Here is an 18538-nt window from a genome sequence, read left to right as displayed (position 1 = left end):
ACTTGCGCCAGCTTTCTGTAAACGCCATTAATGTGCAGGATGTATGGAGTGGATGAGCCAGGTTTTACCTCTTTCATGCTGCCACAGTGTCCGAGCGGTTCTAGGTGCTTCAGTCCGGAACCGCACGACTGCTACGGTCGCAGGTTCGAATCCTACCTGTGGCATGGATGTGTGTGGTGCCCTTAGGTTAGTTAGGTTTAAGTAGTTCTAAGTTCTAGGGGACTGATGACCTCAGATGTTGTCCCATAGTGCTCAGAGCCATTTGAACCATTTTTGAACTTCTTTCATGAAGGAATAGCGCAAAGAAACCGCAATGACGTAGTCCATTTCTTTTTGGTTATATAAATCAAAATGTTGTACATTATACCTTCACATCTTCTCTGACTCTTGTGGACGCCAAAATAAAAGCCATGCTGTGATGATATTTTATTTAATGCTTTTGACACAGAAAGAATGCTATTTCTGTTGAAACTCAAGGAAGGACTACGCAAAGAAATAAGAAACAGCACTTTCACGTAACACAATTCATGCAGTTCTCCTAATCCAATGGTTAAATAGCTCTAAGCACTATGGGACCTAACATCTGAGGTCATCTGTCCCCTAGACTTACAACTACTTAAACCTAACTAACCTACGGACATCACACACATCCATCCCCGAGGCAGAATTCGAACCTGCGACTGTAGCCGCAGTGTGGTTCCGAACTGGAGGACCTAGAACCGCTCGGCCATAGCGGCCGTCTTCTCCTAATCACATGAAAGTCTTGGTGTTGTTAAAGTTAGATGATTCACTGATGGAGCAGAAGAGCACACATTCCAGCTGGCTGATCCGTCTGTAATTCCATCAAGTCCTGTAAGTCAGGCTTATCAAGATCATTTGCCTATAAATGAGAAGAAAATTCGAACCAAAAGATGAAATCATCCAGTCTACTCTGAGATAAGCAGCTGGCCAACATGTATCAAAGAATGAACCGACTATGGAGTGTGATGCCAAAGGGAATGGATAATAGGTATAATCTGTTTGATTTTTGTCCATATTAGCAATAAAATGTGAGTCACATAATGGTTTATACTTTTTTTATTACAAAGTATTAAGAACATCCACATGTTTACTTCATAAATTTTAATTTATGGCTGTGTACAATGGACTGGCTGTCTTCCTTACACATTCATTTTAAGGAAAAATGGGAAGAAAAACAGAATATCAGCATAATTTTAAGATCTAGAAAGTTTCTTGCATCTCCTGAAACGTTTACTTTTTTGGAGATGAGGAACTACTCATTATTCCCATTCAACTACTACCTACACTGCTAGAGAATTAATGTAACACCCTCAAGGACTGCAATTCGTGGCACCCAGGTAATGTGTATACTGAGTGGTTGTCATGCTACTAATTCATTTGTCATGGTCATCGCAATCAGATGGTATTCAGGAGGCTAGTCGTGCACTAGATATCAGAAATGAGCTGTCTATATTCGCTTTCAACTCGCCATCGTATCCTGTTACCCCATCTCCAAACAAGTCGTTTCCGTGTGCCCATAGACTCGACTCCTGAGTCACTGCCGCAGCCCACTCGTCAGTTGCATCTACTGTAGGGAACAAATGGACTCGACCCTCTCAAAGAAGAGAGCGAGTACACGAGCTGGCAAGTATAACCGCGCACTAGCACCATTCCTGCTACATATGCAACCGTTTTGAAAGAAATTCCCGCCATTAACCTGTAGATTGTTAATTTATTTCAAACAATCGTAGCTTTATGGTCATTGTTAAGTACAAGTTGAAATGTCTCAAAACGTCCGAACTGCCTAAATGACACAAACAAATTATACACTGATCTACTGTCGATATAAACGTGTCCAGGCGACAGCAACGTCACCTGGTGAGGAATGACTGCTAATCAGACGATCCACGCACGGTGCCTGTAATATGGGTGACCGTGCTGTCCTGTGCAGAATGGGAAAGGCGGGCGATCTGAGTGTGACCGAGGGCAGATTGCGATGGCCCGAAGGCTTGACACGGGCATTTCAGAAACTGCACGACTTGTCAGGTGTTCGAAGACGGCTGCGGCAAGTGTTTCAACACGTGGCGAAACCGAGGTGAAACCGCGATGTGACGTTGTAGGGTTGGGCTGCCACCTCTTAATACAGATCTACATCTACATCCATACTCCGCAAGCCACCTGACGGTGTGTGGCGGAGGGTACCCTGAGTACCTCTTTCGGTTCTCCCTTCTATTACAGTCTCGTATTGTTCGTGGAAAGAAGGATTGTCGGTATGCTTCTGTGTGGGCTCTAATCTCTCTGATTTTATCCTCATGGTCTCTTCGCGAGATATACGTAGGAGGGAGCAATATACTGCTTGACTCTTCGGTGAAGGTATGTTCTCGAAACTTTAACAAAAGCCCGTACCGAGCTACTGAGCGTCTCTCCTGCAGAGTTTTCCACTGGAGTTTATCTATCATCTCCGTAACGCTTTCGCGATTACTAAATGATCCTGTAACGAAGCGCGCTGCTCTCCGTTGGATCTTCTCTGTCTCTCCTATCAACCCTATCTGGTACGGATCCCACACTGCTGAGCAGTATTCAAGCAGTGAGCGAACAAGCGTACTGTAACCTACTTCCTTTGTTGTCGGATTGCATTTCCTTAGGATTCTTCCAATGAATCTCAGTCTGGCATCTGCTTTACCGACGATCAACTTTATATGATCATTCCATTTTGAATCACTCCTAATCCGTACTCCCAGATAATTTATGGAATTAACTGCTTCCAGTTGCTGACCTGCTATATTGTAGCTAAATGATAAGGGATCTATCTTTCTATGTATTCGCAGCACATTACACTTGTCTACATTGAGATTCAATTGCCGTTCCCTGCACCATGCGTCAATTCGCTGCAGATCCTCCTGCATTTCAGTACAATTTTCCATTGTTACAAGCTCTCGATACACCACAGCATCATCTGCAAAAAGCCTCAGTGAACTTCCGATGTCATCCACAAGGTCATTTATGTATACTGTGAATAGCAACGGTCCTTTGACACTCCCCTGCGGCACACCTGAAATCACTCTTACTTCGGAAGACTTATCTCCATTGAGAATGACATGCTGCGTTCTGTTATCTAGGAACTCCTCAATCCAATCACACAATTGGTCTGATAGTCCATATGCTCTTACTTTGTTCATTAAACGACTGTGGAGAACTGTATCGAACGCCTTGCGGATGTCAAGAAACACGTCATCTACCTGTGAACCCGTGTCTATGGCCCTCTGAGTCTCGTAGACGAATATCGCGAGCTGGGTTTCACACGGCCGTCTTTTTCGAAACCCATGCTAATTCCTACAGAGTAGATTTCTAGTCTCCAGAAAAGTCATTATACCCGAACATAATACGTTTTCCAAAATTCTACAACTGATCGACGTTAGAGATATAGGTCTATAGTTCTGCACATCTGTTCGACGTCACTTCTTGAGAACGGGGATGACCTGTGCCCTTTTCCAATGCTTTGGAACGCTACGCTCTTCTACAGACCTACGGTACACCGCTGCCAGAAGGGGGCAAGTTCCTTCGCGTACTCTGTGTAAAATCGAACTGGTATCCCATCAGGTCCAGTGGCCTTTCCTCTTTTGAGCGATTTCGGACGTCGTAGGCTGGGAAGACTGGTACAACAGGACAGGCGGCGAAATGTGTGGGAACTAACATCAGACTTTAATGCTGGGCAGAGTGCACGTGTGTCTGAACACACAGTGCATCGAACACTACTAACGATGGGCGTCCGCAGCTGATTATCCATGCAAGCGCCAATGTTAACAGCACGACACTGGCAGCAATGGCTGAAATGGGCACGTGACCATCGACAGTAGACGCTGACACAGTGGCAGAGCGTTGCATGGTCTGACGTATCCAGATACCTTCTTCATCATCAAGTTGTTAATCTTTGCACCACTTCGAAATCTTATGAAGATCGGAATACTTCTGCAGTATGTTCCAGACAATATTTCAGTATAGATAACTGCATCATCTGCAAAAGGTCTAAGTTTACTATTAGTATTATCTGTAAGATCGTTAATAAGCCTACACCATATGAGCGGCAAAGGTCATAACGAACTTCCGTGGGGCACACCGATAGTTGTATTGTATTGAATTGTATGTTAACCGAGGACCTAGAAACGACGGAGAGGCTCCATCCTCGCCGCAGCCGCAGCCGCAGTGGTCCACAAACCCAAGGCGACTACTTCACCTCTCCGCCGCCCCACACTGAACCCAGGGTTATTGTGCACTTCGGCCCCCGGTGGACCCCCCCCCCCCAGGGAACATCTCACACCAGACGAGTGTAACCCCTATGTCTGCGTGGTAGAGTAATGGTGGTGTACGCGTACACAGAGAACTTGTTTGAGCACCAATCGCCGACCTAGTGTAACTGAGGCGGAATAAGGGGAACCAGCCAGCATTCGCCGAGGCAGATGGAAAACCACCTAAAAATCACCCACAAACCGGCTGGTTCACCAGACTTCGGCACAAATACGCCGGGCGGATTCGTGCCGGGAACGAGGCGCTCCTTCCTGCCTGGCAAGTTGTGTGTTAGACTGCACGGCTAACCGCGAGGGCTAACCGATAGTTACTTACACATCTGTAGATGACTCTCCATACAAGATAACTTGCTGCGTCGTCCCTATCAAAAATCCTCAATCCAGTCACCAGCTTCGCTTGATAACCCATGGGACTGTGCTTTTGATAATAAGTGTATGTGTGGTACTCAATCAAATGCTTTCGAAAAACGAGAAATACTACATCCACCTGCAGGGATTCAGTTTGTAGGGATATGATGATGGATGATAACGTAGCCTCGGTCAAAGTGAAGCATTCATTGATAGAAAGGTGGGAAAATAGAATCAGTCAACAAAGAAGATTGCTTAAAAAAAACTGGTGCAGTCCATCCTGGAACATTTTATGTGGGACCAAAGCCAGATAGTTAACCAGCAAATATTGAGCTTATAACAAGAAGGGTGGCGCAAATGCTCACATGTTTGTTTGAAACATGGGAGTGTGTTCTGAAAATGCTGAGCAATCTGAACTGGAAAATGCCTGAGTCCTGTTAAAGCCTTGCAATTAAGTTTCATGAATCAATATTATGTGAGGAATCTAGGATAGTACCACAGCCTGCTGTGTATCGCTCGAGCAGGGACTGCAAACAGAGCTGGACCAATTACAGTGTGCACAGAGGATTCAAGTAATCGTTTTCGTACACTCCGCACGTGATTGGAATGGGAAGAAATCTTAATGTGATGTACTACTGGAAGTATCTTTTACCAAGCACTTGACAGTAGTCTTAAGAGTATCAATGTATTTGCACTACAGCAGAAGTCCGGCAACCAGTCACAAAGTTTGTCCGATGTGCCGTAACATCATATTTTGTTCAGCAGACAACAGGACACAAAATAATATTGTTAGGTTGGCTACGAGGTCATAAGTTCCTCGTTCACTGAACCAATCGTAAAAGGATAGCATCACCTGTTAGGGGTACACACCATCTATTCCTGTCACCATAGCATGTAGTAATGTTAGAATCGAGGTATTCTAGGCAATTACGATGACTGGTTTTGGCAGCTGAAAATTTGCATGAGATGTAAAGTGGATGTAGGATCACATCGACTTGTAGGCCATGGAGCAGATGGGTGTTCCGCAAGGCTCATCCGAGAAGAGAGGCACACTTCCCTCCCCTCCTCTCCCCCCCCCCCCCCCCCCCCCCTCATTTCTGACCCCCAGACGGTTGGATACAGCAACAAACAATACCCCATAGCATGGTAAAGGTGGAAGGTACTAAAAGCACAGTTGCGGGCATTCACAATAATATATGAAATGATGTGGTCCTCAACTACGCACTCTCAGACTCAAAAGTTGAAATATTAAAAGTTTTGACTGGTTTCGTTGTCTAGGGGCTGGTATACGTAGTTGCAGCATTGCAAGCCAAATACTGCTTTGTCTACAGTTCGCATATGAATATACACATGAATCGAATGGTCGAAGGTTCCTATCACTCGGCAATCGCGAATGTAACGTAGAAATTTATAAATAAAAGATTCCAATAAATACAATCTGCAGGTACTATCTTAACGACTTTAAATGAAGAGTACGATAGTAGAAGCACTTTTGAGAATGTGGTATTTTTCTGCAAAACACTTATTGGTGTCAACGGTCCAGCAATTAAATAAAATATAAGTTGAATAACAGGGAAACCATAGGATTCCTACTGTACGTAATTAGTTATGAACAACAACGTAGCTCGTGAGATATTCACTTCTAAACACATACTACGTCTTCACTGTAGAAACCTCGAAAATCTCACAAGTTCATAAGTCCGCACTCCGAAGTATTTCTATCCCTCGCGACCTCGCGCAAACCGCTCCACATTCCAAGTATCTCGCGCCGCACTGTTCGAACTCCCCATTCACCAGCGCTGTGATTGGCTAGAGCGCTTGCGCGCTGTCTCCAAACTAACGCGCATTCACGAACATATTGAAACACTTTCGAAATACTGGGTTTACATTTAAATAACTTGAAATTAAATAAACATTCCTACGGCTGGACCATAAACACGCTCTAACACACATTATTAAATACATAATCAAATCAATTAAACATATATCAAAGGAATAGAAACGAAAGATAGGTCAGTAGCTTAATGCCTGCGTGCTTTCTAAAACACAGTAAATATTTAACCAATTTCTTCATTAATAGGATATATCGGATAGAAACAAAGACATAGATAAATAAATATACACTCCTGGAAATGGAAAAAATAACACATTGACACCGGTGTGTCAGACCCACCATACTTGCTCCGGACACTGCGAGAGGGCTGTACAAGCAATGATCACACGCACGGCACAGCGGACACACCAGGAACCGCGGTGTTGGCCGTCGAATGGCGCTAGCTGCGCAGCATTTGTGCACCGCCGCCGTCAGTGTCAGCCAGTTTGCCGTGGCATACGGAGCTCCATCGCAGTCTTTAACACTGGTAGCATGCCGCGACAGCGTGGACGTGAACCGTATGTGCAGTTGACGGACTTTGAGCGAGGGTGTATAGTGGGCATGCGGGAGGCCAGGTGGACGTACCGCCGAATTGCTCAACACGTAGGGCGTGAGGTCTCCACAGTACATCGATGTTGTCGCCAGTGGTCGGCGGAAGGTGCACGTGCCCGTCGACCTGGGACCGGACCGCAGCGACGCACGGATGCACGCCAAGACCGTAGGATCCTACGCAGTGACGTAGGGGACCGCACCGCCACTTCCCAGCAAATTAGGGACACTGTTGCTCCTGGGGTATCGGCGAGGACCATTCGCAACCGTCTCCATGAAGCTGGGCTACGGTCCCGCACACCGTTAGGCCGTCTTCCACTCACGCCCCAACATCGTGCAGCCCGCCTCCAGTGGTGTCGCGACAGGCGTGAATGGAGGGACGAATGGAGACGTGTCGTCTTCAGCGATGAGAGTCGCTTCTGCCTTGGTGCCAATGATGGTCGTATGCGTGTTTGGCGCCGTGCAGGTGAGCGCCACAATCAGGACTGCATACGACCGAGGCACACAGGGCCAACACCCGGCATCATGGTGTGGGGAGCGATCTCCTACACTGGTCGTACACCTCTGGTGATCGTCGAGGGGACACTGAATAGTGCACGGTACATCCAAACCGTCATCGAACCCATCGTTCTACCATTCCTAGACCGGCAAGGGAACTTGCTGTTCCAACAGGACAATGCACGTCCGCATGTATCCCGTGCCACCCAACGTGCTCTAGATGGTGTAAGTCAACTACCCTGGCCAGCAAGATCTCCGGATGTGTCCCCCATTGAGCATGTTTGGGACTGGATGAAGCGTCGTCTCACGCGGTCTGCACGTCCAGCACGAACGCTGGTCCAACTGAGGCGCCAGGTGGAAACGGCATGGCAAGCCGTTCCACAGGACTACATCCAGCATCTCTACGATCGTCTCCATGGGAGAATAGCAGCCTGCATTGCTGCGAAAGGTGAATATACACTGTACTAGTGCCGACATTGTGCATGCTCTGTTGCCTGTGTCTATGTGCCTGTGGTTCTGTCAGTGTGATCATGTGATGTATCTGACCCCAGGAATGTGTCAATAAAGTTTCCCCTTCCTGGGACAATGAATTCAAGGTGATCTTATTTCAATTTCCAGGAGTGTATTTATAAGCATGCTGCCACCGATTTTTCGTGTCACTGTGGAGTACTTATGGCCTGACGCGATCGATAGCAATCTTCCACTTTGATCTCCTATAACTCATGAACTATTCAAGTTACATGCCTATAATTTATACCCATTTAGGTTTACACTAACAGCTTTCTAAAGACACGTCGATCGACGCAATCGGATGAACCGTATGGATTTTGGAAATTTGTTGCTGGGTGTTACTTGTATAATTTACCGTTAGATACTAAACTTTAAACTAATAAAGATATTGAAAATCTGATTACGCCGTCAGGATCGCCGTACAAATAATGGTAATGTGCATGTTTAGTTTTGGGGTATAGTGGTTCACCTGGCTTCTATTAATTTCTATAAGAACTGTGAAATGTCTGCCATTAAGGTTCCACAAAGTCCGCCATCTTTGGCATGTCTCCTTCATCGACACAGCGTCACCATGGAATTCGCAGCCACGCCGCCGATGGACCACATGGTACGGCCGCTGACGAGCGGCGGAGCGCCGAGAGGTCTCAGCTCGGCCACGCCAACTCAACCTACTATTTCCAGGGCGCCACAACTCGCCCGTAACTTCACACAGCGCTGATCAGAAAAACACACGTGAGTCTTTTTAATTAGACTGTGTGAGAGTCCACGTCTATCAGTGTCTTCTGATATAGTATAAGTTGAAAGACCCGTCATTTTCCTCAATTACTCATTACAGTGTTGTTGTTGTTGTTGTTGTGGTCTTCAGTCCTGAGAATCTGCTTAGTTTATTCATCTCTTGGACTCCCACTACGATTTTTACCCTCCACGCTGCCCTCCAATACTGAATTGGTGATCCCTTGATGCCTCAGAACATGTCCTAACAACCGATCCCTTCTTCTTGTCAAGTTGTGCCACAAACTCCTCTTCTCCCCAATCCTATTCAGTACCTACTCATTCGTTATGTGATCTACCCATCTAATCTTCAGCATTCTTCTGTAGCACCACATTTCAAAGGCTTCTATTCTCTTCTTGACCAAACTATTTATCATCCATGTTTCACTTCCATACATGGCTACACTCCCTACAAATACTTTCAGAAATGACTTCCTGACACTTAAATCTATACTCGATGTTAACAAATTTCTCTTCTTCAGAAACGCTTTCCTTGCCATTGCCAGTCTACATTTTGTATCGTCTCTACTTCGACCATCATCAGTTATTTTGCTCCCCAAATAGCAAAACTCCTTTACTACTTTGTCTCATTTCCTAATCTAATTCCCTCAGCATTACCCGACTTAATTCGACTACATTCCATTATCCTCGTTTTGCTTTTGTTGATGTTCATCTTATATTCTCCTTTCAAGGCACTATCCATTCCGTTCAACTGCTCTTCCACCATCAGAATTATTAATCATACAATCATGAAAACTTTCGTACCCTCACAACTGCATAGCGAAATCTGTCTCCCCAGCCCTCGTCGCGTTGTAGCGTCCAGGCAGAACGCATACGCATAGCGTTGCCAGACGTCGAGCTGTGCGGTCTCACCTGGTGATGTTGTTGAGGTCGAGCCCGAGGACGGCGAGGTAGGGCATGTCGGTGGAGGCGTCCCAGCCGGTGAAGGCGTTCCTGCCGAGCAGCAGCATCTCGAGGTTGGGTCGCGCCTGCGCCATGACGGCGGGCAGCGCGGACAGCCCGCAGCCCTGCGCCGACAGCTTGGTGAGGTGCGGCCCCGCCAGGGGCGCTGCCAGCACCTGGCACGCGCCCGACGCGCCCAGCTCTCGCACCGACAGCTGGCCCGGCCCCGTCAGCGTCATGCGCTCGTTGCGCATCAGCGTCAGCCCGTGCAGGTGCTCCAGCTGCGACAGCGCGCTCACGTTCGTCTGCAACAGCCGAAACAATCGGAACGTCGGACCGAGTCCCATTCGCTGCTACGGCCATAGTCCACACGCTGAGCTTGTATCTGTGATAGATTATTAGAATGATGGTAACATTGAAAGTTCAGTGCATACTTAACAACATATTACGATGCAATAAGTGTCGTACTCATCGGATCTTGTGGGACTCTCACTCTCTAAAGACTGCATTTTGACGACAACATGTTGATTTCTATCTCACCATCTATGGTCGTCCTATCACCCTCACCCCCACCCTTAAGTACCTTAGGGTCACCCTCGACCGTCGCCTCTCCTGCCCCCCCCCCCCCCAATCTCCGGACAATCCAAGCCAAGGCACGCTCCCGATTCCGTCTCCTCGAGCTCCTTACCGGCCGTATGTGGGGCTGCACCCCTCCACCATACTCCACACATATGTGGGGCTGCACCCCTCCACCATACTCCACACATATAAATCACTCATCCGCCCTATCCTCTGTTACGCCCATCCTGCCTGGATCTCCACCTTCCCCCCCTGCCTTTTACAAATCTCTTCAGATCCTTGAACGCCATGCTCTCCGCCGCCTCGCCTATCGCATCTGTCTCCCCTCCCCCATGCAAATCCTGTACGATATCATTCCGTTCCCCCACCTCCTCCTTTTCCTTGAAAGGATACAGATCCTGTACACCTTCCGTAAACTCGATCCTCCTCACCTGCTTGTCTCCCCCATCCTCTCCCTCCCCCACCCGCTGCCGCGCCCGTATTCCCTCGTCCCACCTGCTCTCCATCTCTCCACCCTCCTTACCCTCTCCCAAGGTGGCTTCCGCCGGCTCCCCCTCCCTGATGATGCCCTCCTCCCCTCCATCTACCCCTCCTACCAACTTTGATCCTCCCTCCCTCTTCCTGTGTTTGTTCCTTTGGGCACCCTCCCTCCCTTCTCTCCCCCTTCCCTCCCTCCTCCCTTTCTCCCCACTCCTCCCCCGGGCTTCCCCTCCCCCATCCCTCTACTCCTCCTCCCATCTCCTCTGCCAGTGGCATCTTTGTCCTCCCCTCTCCCCCTCCCCCTCACCCTTCTTCCCCTCTTGGCAGGTCCCCGGGATCGCACAGGTTACGCGCGCTGGAAATCATCGCCATGCGTGTCTCGTGTGTGCTGTCGTGTTTTGTGTCAAGTGTTCACCATCACGCTCCATCGTTCACGTGTACCATCAAAGTCATCAGTGCTTGTGCGTCATGTCAACAGTTTGTAGTGTGGATTGTCATCGAGTGTGAACGGCTTCATATTTTTTATGTTCATGTGTCTACTGTTTTTCCCCGCCGTTTTGTTCCAACTCATGTGTCTTCTCTGTTTCACCATTGTAATATCTTGGGATGAAGAGCGTCGTAATAGGTTGCTGCCAGCCTGCCTGTCTTTATACGGGTGTTAAAATCACAATAAAGAAAAAAAAAGAATGATGACATGTACTCATGTCAGATAGTCTTATATTCTAACAGAATGTAACTTTTGCTGCAGAGATGGGCAAACTGAAACACGTAACTGTTTCGAAACAAATGAAACAGTACAATGTAATGTTTCGATGCGCTGTTTCGAAACAGGGAAACAGTTTGTGTTTTGTAATCTAATAAACCTACACATTTTATCATCTTGAATGTCTACTATATAAGTATGTCCATATAAACACAAATGAGGTGCGAGATCATATCGCAGAAAGTATGAAACTATCACTTAGGTGTGTTGGCAGTTTCGTATTACCTGCAGCAAATACGCTGCTTTCGTGTCGTGTAACTTTCATACTTTTCAATTGGCTGAGGACAGCCATAGCTGAAGACAGAAGAACCACCACGAACGGAACTGGAGGTGGGAGCAAACTAGAGAAACAACGGATATGCTACTGGGATTCCTACATTCCGTTAGTATGGGTAATATACCCATCCTGCTAATTTCCATACACACAAAGGGAATCATTGTGGATAATAGGCACAGTGACTATAGACTCACAAATAACGCCAAATAATTCAAGTCTTTCTAGGTGTTTCGAACCATTACTATAAATTCACCATGCTTCCCAGCCCTTCCCGTTCACCATTACACTATCAGTTGTATGTCAATCAGGTTTCTTGCAATTATACCTACAGCAAATTTATGTCACTCTACGCCTTTTTTATTCAAAATGTTGTAGGCTTACTTGCGTTTCTAAATATGATTACTGTACATGAACAGAGACGCGCATGTTATAAAAAAAGTGTAATTTGACTGAATGCTTTTCACATATTTATTATTTTGAATGTGAATACTTTGCGTTGTTTTATTGTTTGGGTTAGTGTTTATAAAGCAGATGTTAGGTCATTTCGGAATAGGACAGTCAGCTAGAAACGAAGCTTTATTTTCGGATATCTTAAGCTTCATGCTATTGCTTGTCAGAAAGATTTCGACACTCTTGAAAGTGTTTCATGAAGTGGTATGTTGTGTTTCAGTACTTGTGCCGAGCCCGAATCTCGTCCGACACAGAGCGGAATTAAAACATCACTGTTTCGATAAAATTAGTCCGTTACAAGCACAGGTGGACTGAAACAGCCTTATTTTGAAACAACGATACAGTTTCTGTGTCTGGCTCGAGATCGAATCTGGTCCGGTTATCCGAGACAGGGGCGGAATGAAACACCACTGTTTCGAAACAGCGAACCACAGCCGTTCCGAAACACTGAAACAGTTCCACGTATCGATACACTGTATCGAAACATAGAAACAGTGGCCAAGTCTATTTTGCATTGTTACTTGAAAATAGCCATGAGGCCGAAATTGCAATCGTAATAATAAATATTTTATACAGTCAACGGAGATTATGATGTCTTTTAAGAAATATTATATGACTGTGTATCCCAACCATGAGAAGTTAATAATCTATACTCTTTGCAGTGATGTGCGGAGCGCGAGACGAGTTTCACGTCGCATTGCTCCTCAGATCTACTCGAAAAAGTTTACTAATGCACCCGAATCAATTCTCTGCGCTGCTGTACTATTAATTAAGTCCGAATATTTAATTATTTCTGCATTTATTTCACCTGGCGAGATCAGAGTCTTCAGGCCCTCTAACCAGACATCTTTAGTGACTAAACAGTACAGTATGCAAAGAAAAAGTGTCGCAATTGGCAGTCGAAATGCGATTCCTCATCCCAATTTAAGGCAAAAGTGTATCTAGCAAAACCTAGTCCCGCCAAGATGTTTACTAGAAATTTGATTAAAAAAAACGAGGCTCTGAAAACGCTGTAACTGTGTGAACAAAAACAGGTTGCATGAACTTCCACTGTGCCGGAGCTGTCCCGTTAGCTCAATGAGACGAGGTAATGTCGTAGGGAATAGATATGCAGACTCACCAATGTTCGAGTCGCGTTCACGCCAAACTTCTTTTTTTTCGGTTAAAACAAGAAATGGTAGCCAATTTATACCACCACATTATCTGTATTTAAACATTAAGATATAACATGAACTTCTTACAGACGTAAATGACCACTTTGTTTTGTGCATGATACAAATAAAGTCTATAGAAAATAATAGTGGATACAGTAAGATCGTCTGTATCCAATAAGGTACCAAAAATACAAAAAACGCAAACTGAGCGCGGTAGCGCAGTGGTTAGCACACTGGATTCGCATTTGGGAGGACGACGGTTTAAACCCGCATTCGGACATCCAGATTTAGGTTTTCCGTGATTTCCCTAAATCGCTCCAGACAAATGCCAGGATGGTTCTTTTGAAAAGGGCACGGCCGATTTCTTTCCCCATCCTTGACACAATCAGAGCTTGTGCTCTGTCTCTAATGGCCTCGATATAGACGGCACGTTCCTTCCTTCTTCCTTCCTTCTTACAAAAAACACAAAAGATAGGCTACACTACACTGCATATTAAGCGATGCACAATAATTCCATTCTGTACATTTGAAGTCCAGGCTTATCTTCACAGAGTCGGTACGGACACGTACGACCAACATTCACTTTAGCGAAGATGTTCAAAGCGACCACCTTGCATTTGCAAGCACTTTGGCCACTCGCCGGATTGTTCTTTTCCGGACCCAACGCAGCACGCCTGCATCCACGATTGCCGAAGGAACATGCACGCGAGCTATTAGGTCGTGTACATCCATGGGTGCAGTACTATGAACTTGTTCCTTTAAGTGTCCACAAAAATAAAAATATCGTGGATTAAGGTCCGCGGAAAGCGCAGGCCAGAACATTGCACCTTCACCACCAACCCATTTCTCTGGAAACGCATCATTGATATAGTTACGCACATTCATTCCAAAGCGTAGCGGTGCACCATCATGCTGAAATCGTAGCTGTCACCGAGCACCAAGTGGAACGTTTTCTAATGCGTCAGGCAAAGTACTGCAAAGAAGCGTAAGATACAGGGGCGCATTCAGCTTGTTCGGCAATAGGTAAGGGCCAAAAAGCACCCTTCGCATGATTCCAGCCCACAGGTTTATGCCAAAGCGTGCCAGAAAGCCACGTCCAAAGGGGACATACGGGTTGCGTTACTACCAACAATGCCCGTTGTGGGAGTTGAAAATATCTTCACGAGTGAAGCTAGGTTCATCAGTCCATATCACGTCATTTATAAAATGTTCGTTATCTTCCACTTCGTGCAACAGCCATTCTCAAAACTGTACTCATCGGATGCAGCCTTCCGTTCACTGGTGTTCAGGTGACGTGTAATGATACGGATGTAGTTCTTCATCGTGCAACAATTCAATAACAAGTCTTCGAGATACCTCGAACTGCCTTGCAATGTCACGGATACTTCGCAGAGGTGATTGGCGAAAGATTTAGGGAATCGCATCCTCTGTTTGTGGAGTACGTCTACTCCTTAGACGACCTCTGTCCATTCTTGTGGACGAAGATTACTGGTTTCCAAAGGCGTTGGTCCAAGTGACGAAAAACACTCTCATCGGGATGGCGCCTTTAAGGGTACCGTGCAACATACTCATGAGCAACAGCTGCAGCTTGGTTATCGGTTGCACTCAGCACCAAAAGTATATCGACATATTCATCGTTTGTGTACCCCATTGGGAAGCCGTCCTACAAGAACTTGTCAGCACCACTTATGGTTGTGCACTGCGTGGTTAGGAGACACGTGCATGCACTGTATGGATCCCACCCATGTGGTAGGTTATTGTCATGTGACAAAATGTTGTCATGCTTATAAACGACGAGAACTATGGAACGGACATCTAAAAAATAAAAAAGGAACCTTTCGAGGATTCGAGCCGTGCTCCATGGTCCACGGTGGATGTGTATTTTGATGTCCCAGCAGTCTACCCAGGGAGCTACGACTCTTCGTACGATAGTGCAGGGCGTACACGTTCCTCTGTACATTTCGATGCACTGCATGATGTGACAGAGTTGACAACTCCTCGTTTCCATACACATGTTTTCATAATGCACCAAATCTGATTTTGCTAGAAAAACTCCTGTCTTGAATCTGGATGAGGAATCGCATGCTGACCTCCAAGTGTGTATTTTTTCTTCACCCTGTGTAATGATGACAACAATGGTAATAATGATAGAAACGATAATATCTACTAATTGTGACCACCAGAACCAACACGTTCGACATTGCTGGATGTACTCTCATGCACCCAGTAACATTAACGAACATGATTGGTTTGATGGTCCAGGTGCTACGATGTGAGCAGGCATAATGATCCCGGCCGCTGTGGCCGAGCGGTTCTAGGCGCTTCAGTCTGGAACCGCGCTGCTGCTACGGTCGCAGGTTCGAATCCTGCCTCGGGCATGGATGTGTGTGATGTCCGTAAGTTAGTTAGGTTTTAGTAGTTCTAAGTGTAGGGGACTGATGACCTCAGATGTTAAGTCCCATAGTGCTTAGAGCCATTTGAACCATTTGCATAATGATGCACCGACCTACCGGTACTGACCTCCAAATCATTGAACACGGCACACTCACAAGTCAGCCTTATTGTTTTCCTTCCCCACGTGCGTCTTCTCAGGAGTGTATTCGGTTCTAATTTCATTCTCACGGATGTCAATGTGGGACCGCATCGAACGGCGCAAGTATAGGAGCTCTTCGAACGGGAGAATACTCGGCGAATGAACTGGCCTCTCCGTCTCAACTTAAATCACATCGAGCACGTGTGACATTCGTTTGGGGGGGGGGGGGGGTACTGCAACACATCCACGTGCACCAATGACTTTCACCTTTCGTCTACCGCGCTGGTGGAGGAATTTAACGCCCTACCACAAGAAATCCTTGCCAGACTTGTGCTCAGTATGGGAGCAAATTTCAGAGCATGCATTGCCGTCCATGGTAACACACACCATCTTTTGGAATGTCCAGAGGACCATAATGAACTGCGCTGACTTCACTTTAATTATTGCCTTTGAATAAAATTCTGATATCTGTTCGTTTCATTGCGTATTTCTTTCACTATCCTTCTGTACTATACTGTAGCAGTTTTTTCTACGTATGATACAAGTTTCTTCGAGCTGCCTTACTTGGCAGTGACACATTATGCGAAAGTTACTTTCGTCTGTGAATTTTGCACAACAGTGTAAGAACTAACTCAGGAAAGGCTTCTTCATTGAAAAAAACTCCTCGACTTCCTATACACTATCGACGTTTCTAAGACTCTGCTGGGATCTTCTTCAGGATCTCCTGTTGTTCACGATTAGCTGAACTCTGACAAAGATCAGTATATTGTTGCTTGTAAAACCAAGTTTCACCGTTCAATTTCTCAGGAAGTCGGATTATTGGGTGTAATTACCCGGTGATGCATTAATTTACAACATAGCGGAACAATAATTTCTTAATGGCTACTTTAAGCGCTTGCATTTTTAGAGCGCTAATGTTGGTAATGGTCAAACGCAAAACGCCCGCCTGCCGCGGTGGTCTCGCGGCTCTAGGCGCGCAGTCCGGAACCGCGCGACCGCTACGGTCGCAGGTTCGAATCCTGCCTCGGGCATGGATGTGTGTGATGTCCTTAGGTTAGTTAGGTTTAGGTAGTTCTAAGTTCTAGGGGACTGATGACCACAGTCCCATAGTGCTCAGAGCCATTTGAACCAAAAAGCCACCCCCCCCCCCTTCGCCCCCGGGAGATTTCTACAGTTTCTTGCCTGTAAGACTGCGGCAGCCGACAGCTCTGACTCAGGACGTCGCGACAAATAGTAAGATCTACGTCTAGATCTACATACAAACTCAGCAAGCCACCGCATAGTGCATGGCATAGGGTACCTTGTACCAGTACTGGTCATTTCCTTTCCTGTTCAAGTCGCAAATAGAACGAGAGAAAACGACGGTCTATATGTCAACATATGAGCACGAATTTCTCTTATCTTCGTGATCCTTAAGCGAAATGTACGTTGCCGGCAGTAGAATCGTTCTGCAGTCAGCTTAAAATACTGATTCTCTAAATTTTCTCAATACTGTTTCACAACGAGAACGTCATCTTCTCTGCACGGATTCCGTTTATGTCAACGAAGCATCTGTGTAATACTCACGTGATAACTGATCCGACCTGTAACAAATCTAGTAGTCCGTATTTAAATCCGATATGGTGTGAATCCCACACACTCACACAGTACTCAAGAGTGAGTCGCACTAATGTTTTATACGCAGACATCTTTACAGATTAACAACAATTACCTGAATTTCTCCGTATAAACCGAAGTAGATCATTCACCTTCCCTACTACCGTCCGTACATGCTCGTCCCATTTCATATCGCTATGCATTGTTACACCTAGATATTTAGCCGACGTGACTGCGTGAAGCGACACACTACTAATGCTGTATTCGAGCATTACGGGATCGTTTTTCCTACTCATGTGCGTCAACTAACATTTTTCTATATTTAGAGCAAGCTGCCGTTCATCACATCAACTAGAAATTTTGTCTAACAATAAGGCGTTTGTATTCTCCTACAGTCACTCAACGACGACACCGTGCCACGAACCAAAGATCTTCAACAAACACCGCAAACAGGTGTTCACCCTATAACTCAGATCATTCATATATACAGAGAAAACAAGATCTTCTCTACCAACCCAGCTGTTGTCACATACTTCTCCTAACTACTCTACAGATCGACAGCAGTGTTGCGGCGAGGAAGACATTCTGAGGGACCAGTATTATTCGGTCACATTTGTGTGTGTTAGCAAGCTACGGTCCCGCTCACAACAAATGTTCAAAACAGTGTCTCAGATCACGGCGTTTGGTGTCCAGTCTTGGTTAAAATTGTCTTCTGTAGTTTGTTGTTCAGGCAATGAGCTACAAAACATTAAAGTTACGCAGCAGTATGGAGCTGATCTACGCTAACACGGGGACCCTCCATACTGTAAATCACTGATTTTGATGCGCTTTAAATATGTTGTACAGGCACTTATCCTGAGTACCAGGCTATCCGGCTTTTTAGCGACGGGCCTTGGCTTTTGAGAGAATCGGTTTTGAAGTTCATTGCGAGCTTTGTATATATGTAACAA

At 46.0% G+C, this 18538-nt stretch overlaps 1 protein-coding gene across 1 annotated transcript in view; it reads right to left on the bottom strand.

The window, feature by feature from the left end:
* Window positions 1–18538, bottom strand: part of LOC126334947 (leucine-rich repeat-containing G-protein coupled receptor 5-like) — a 355730-nt gene that overhangs the window by 29990 nt on the left and 307202 nt on the right. The window contains exon 5 of the mRNA XM_049997690.1: window positions 9727–10061. Coding sequence (XP_049853647.1) covers window positions 9727–10061 — 335 coding nt within the window. The remainder of the gene's footprint in view (window positions 1–9726; window positions 10062–18538) is intronic.

This window comes from Schistocerca gregaria, chromosome 2 (genome assembly GCF_023897955.1).
Source record: "Schistocerca gregaria isolate iqSchGreg1 chromosome 2, iqSchGreg1.2, whole genome shotgun sequence".
Taxonomy (NCBI): Eukaryota; Metazoa; Arthropoda; class Insecta; order Orthoptera; family Acrididae; genus Schistocerca; species Schistocerca gregaria.
Note: the sequence above shows the minus strand (reverse complement) of the source record. Positions and strands in the feature narration are given on the sequence as shown.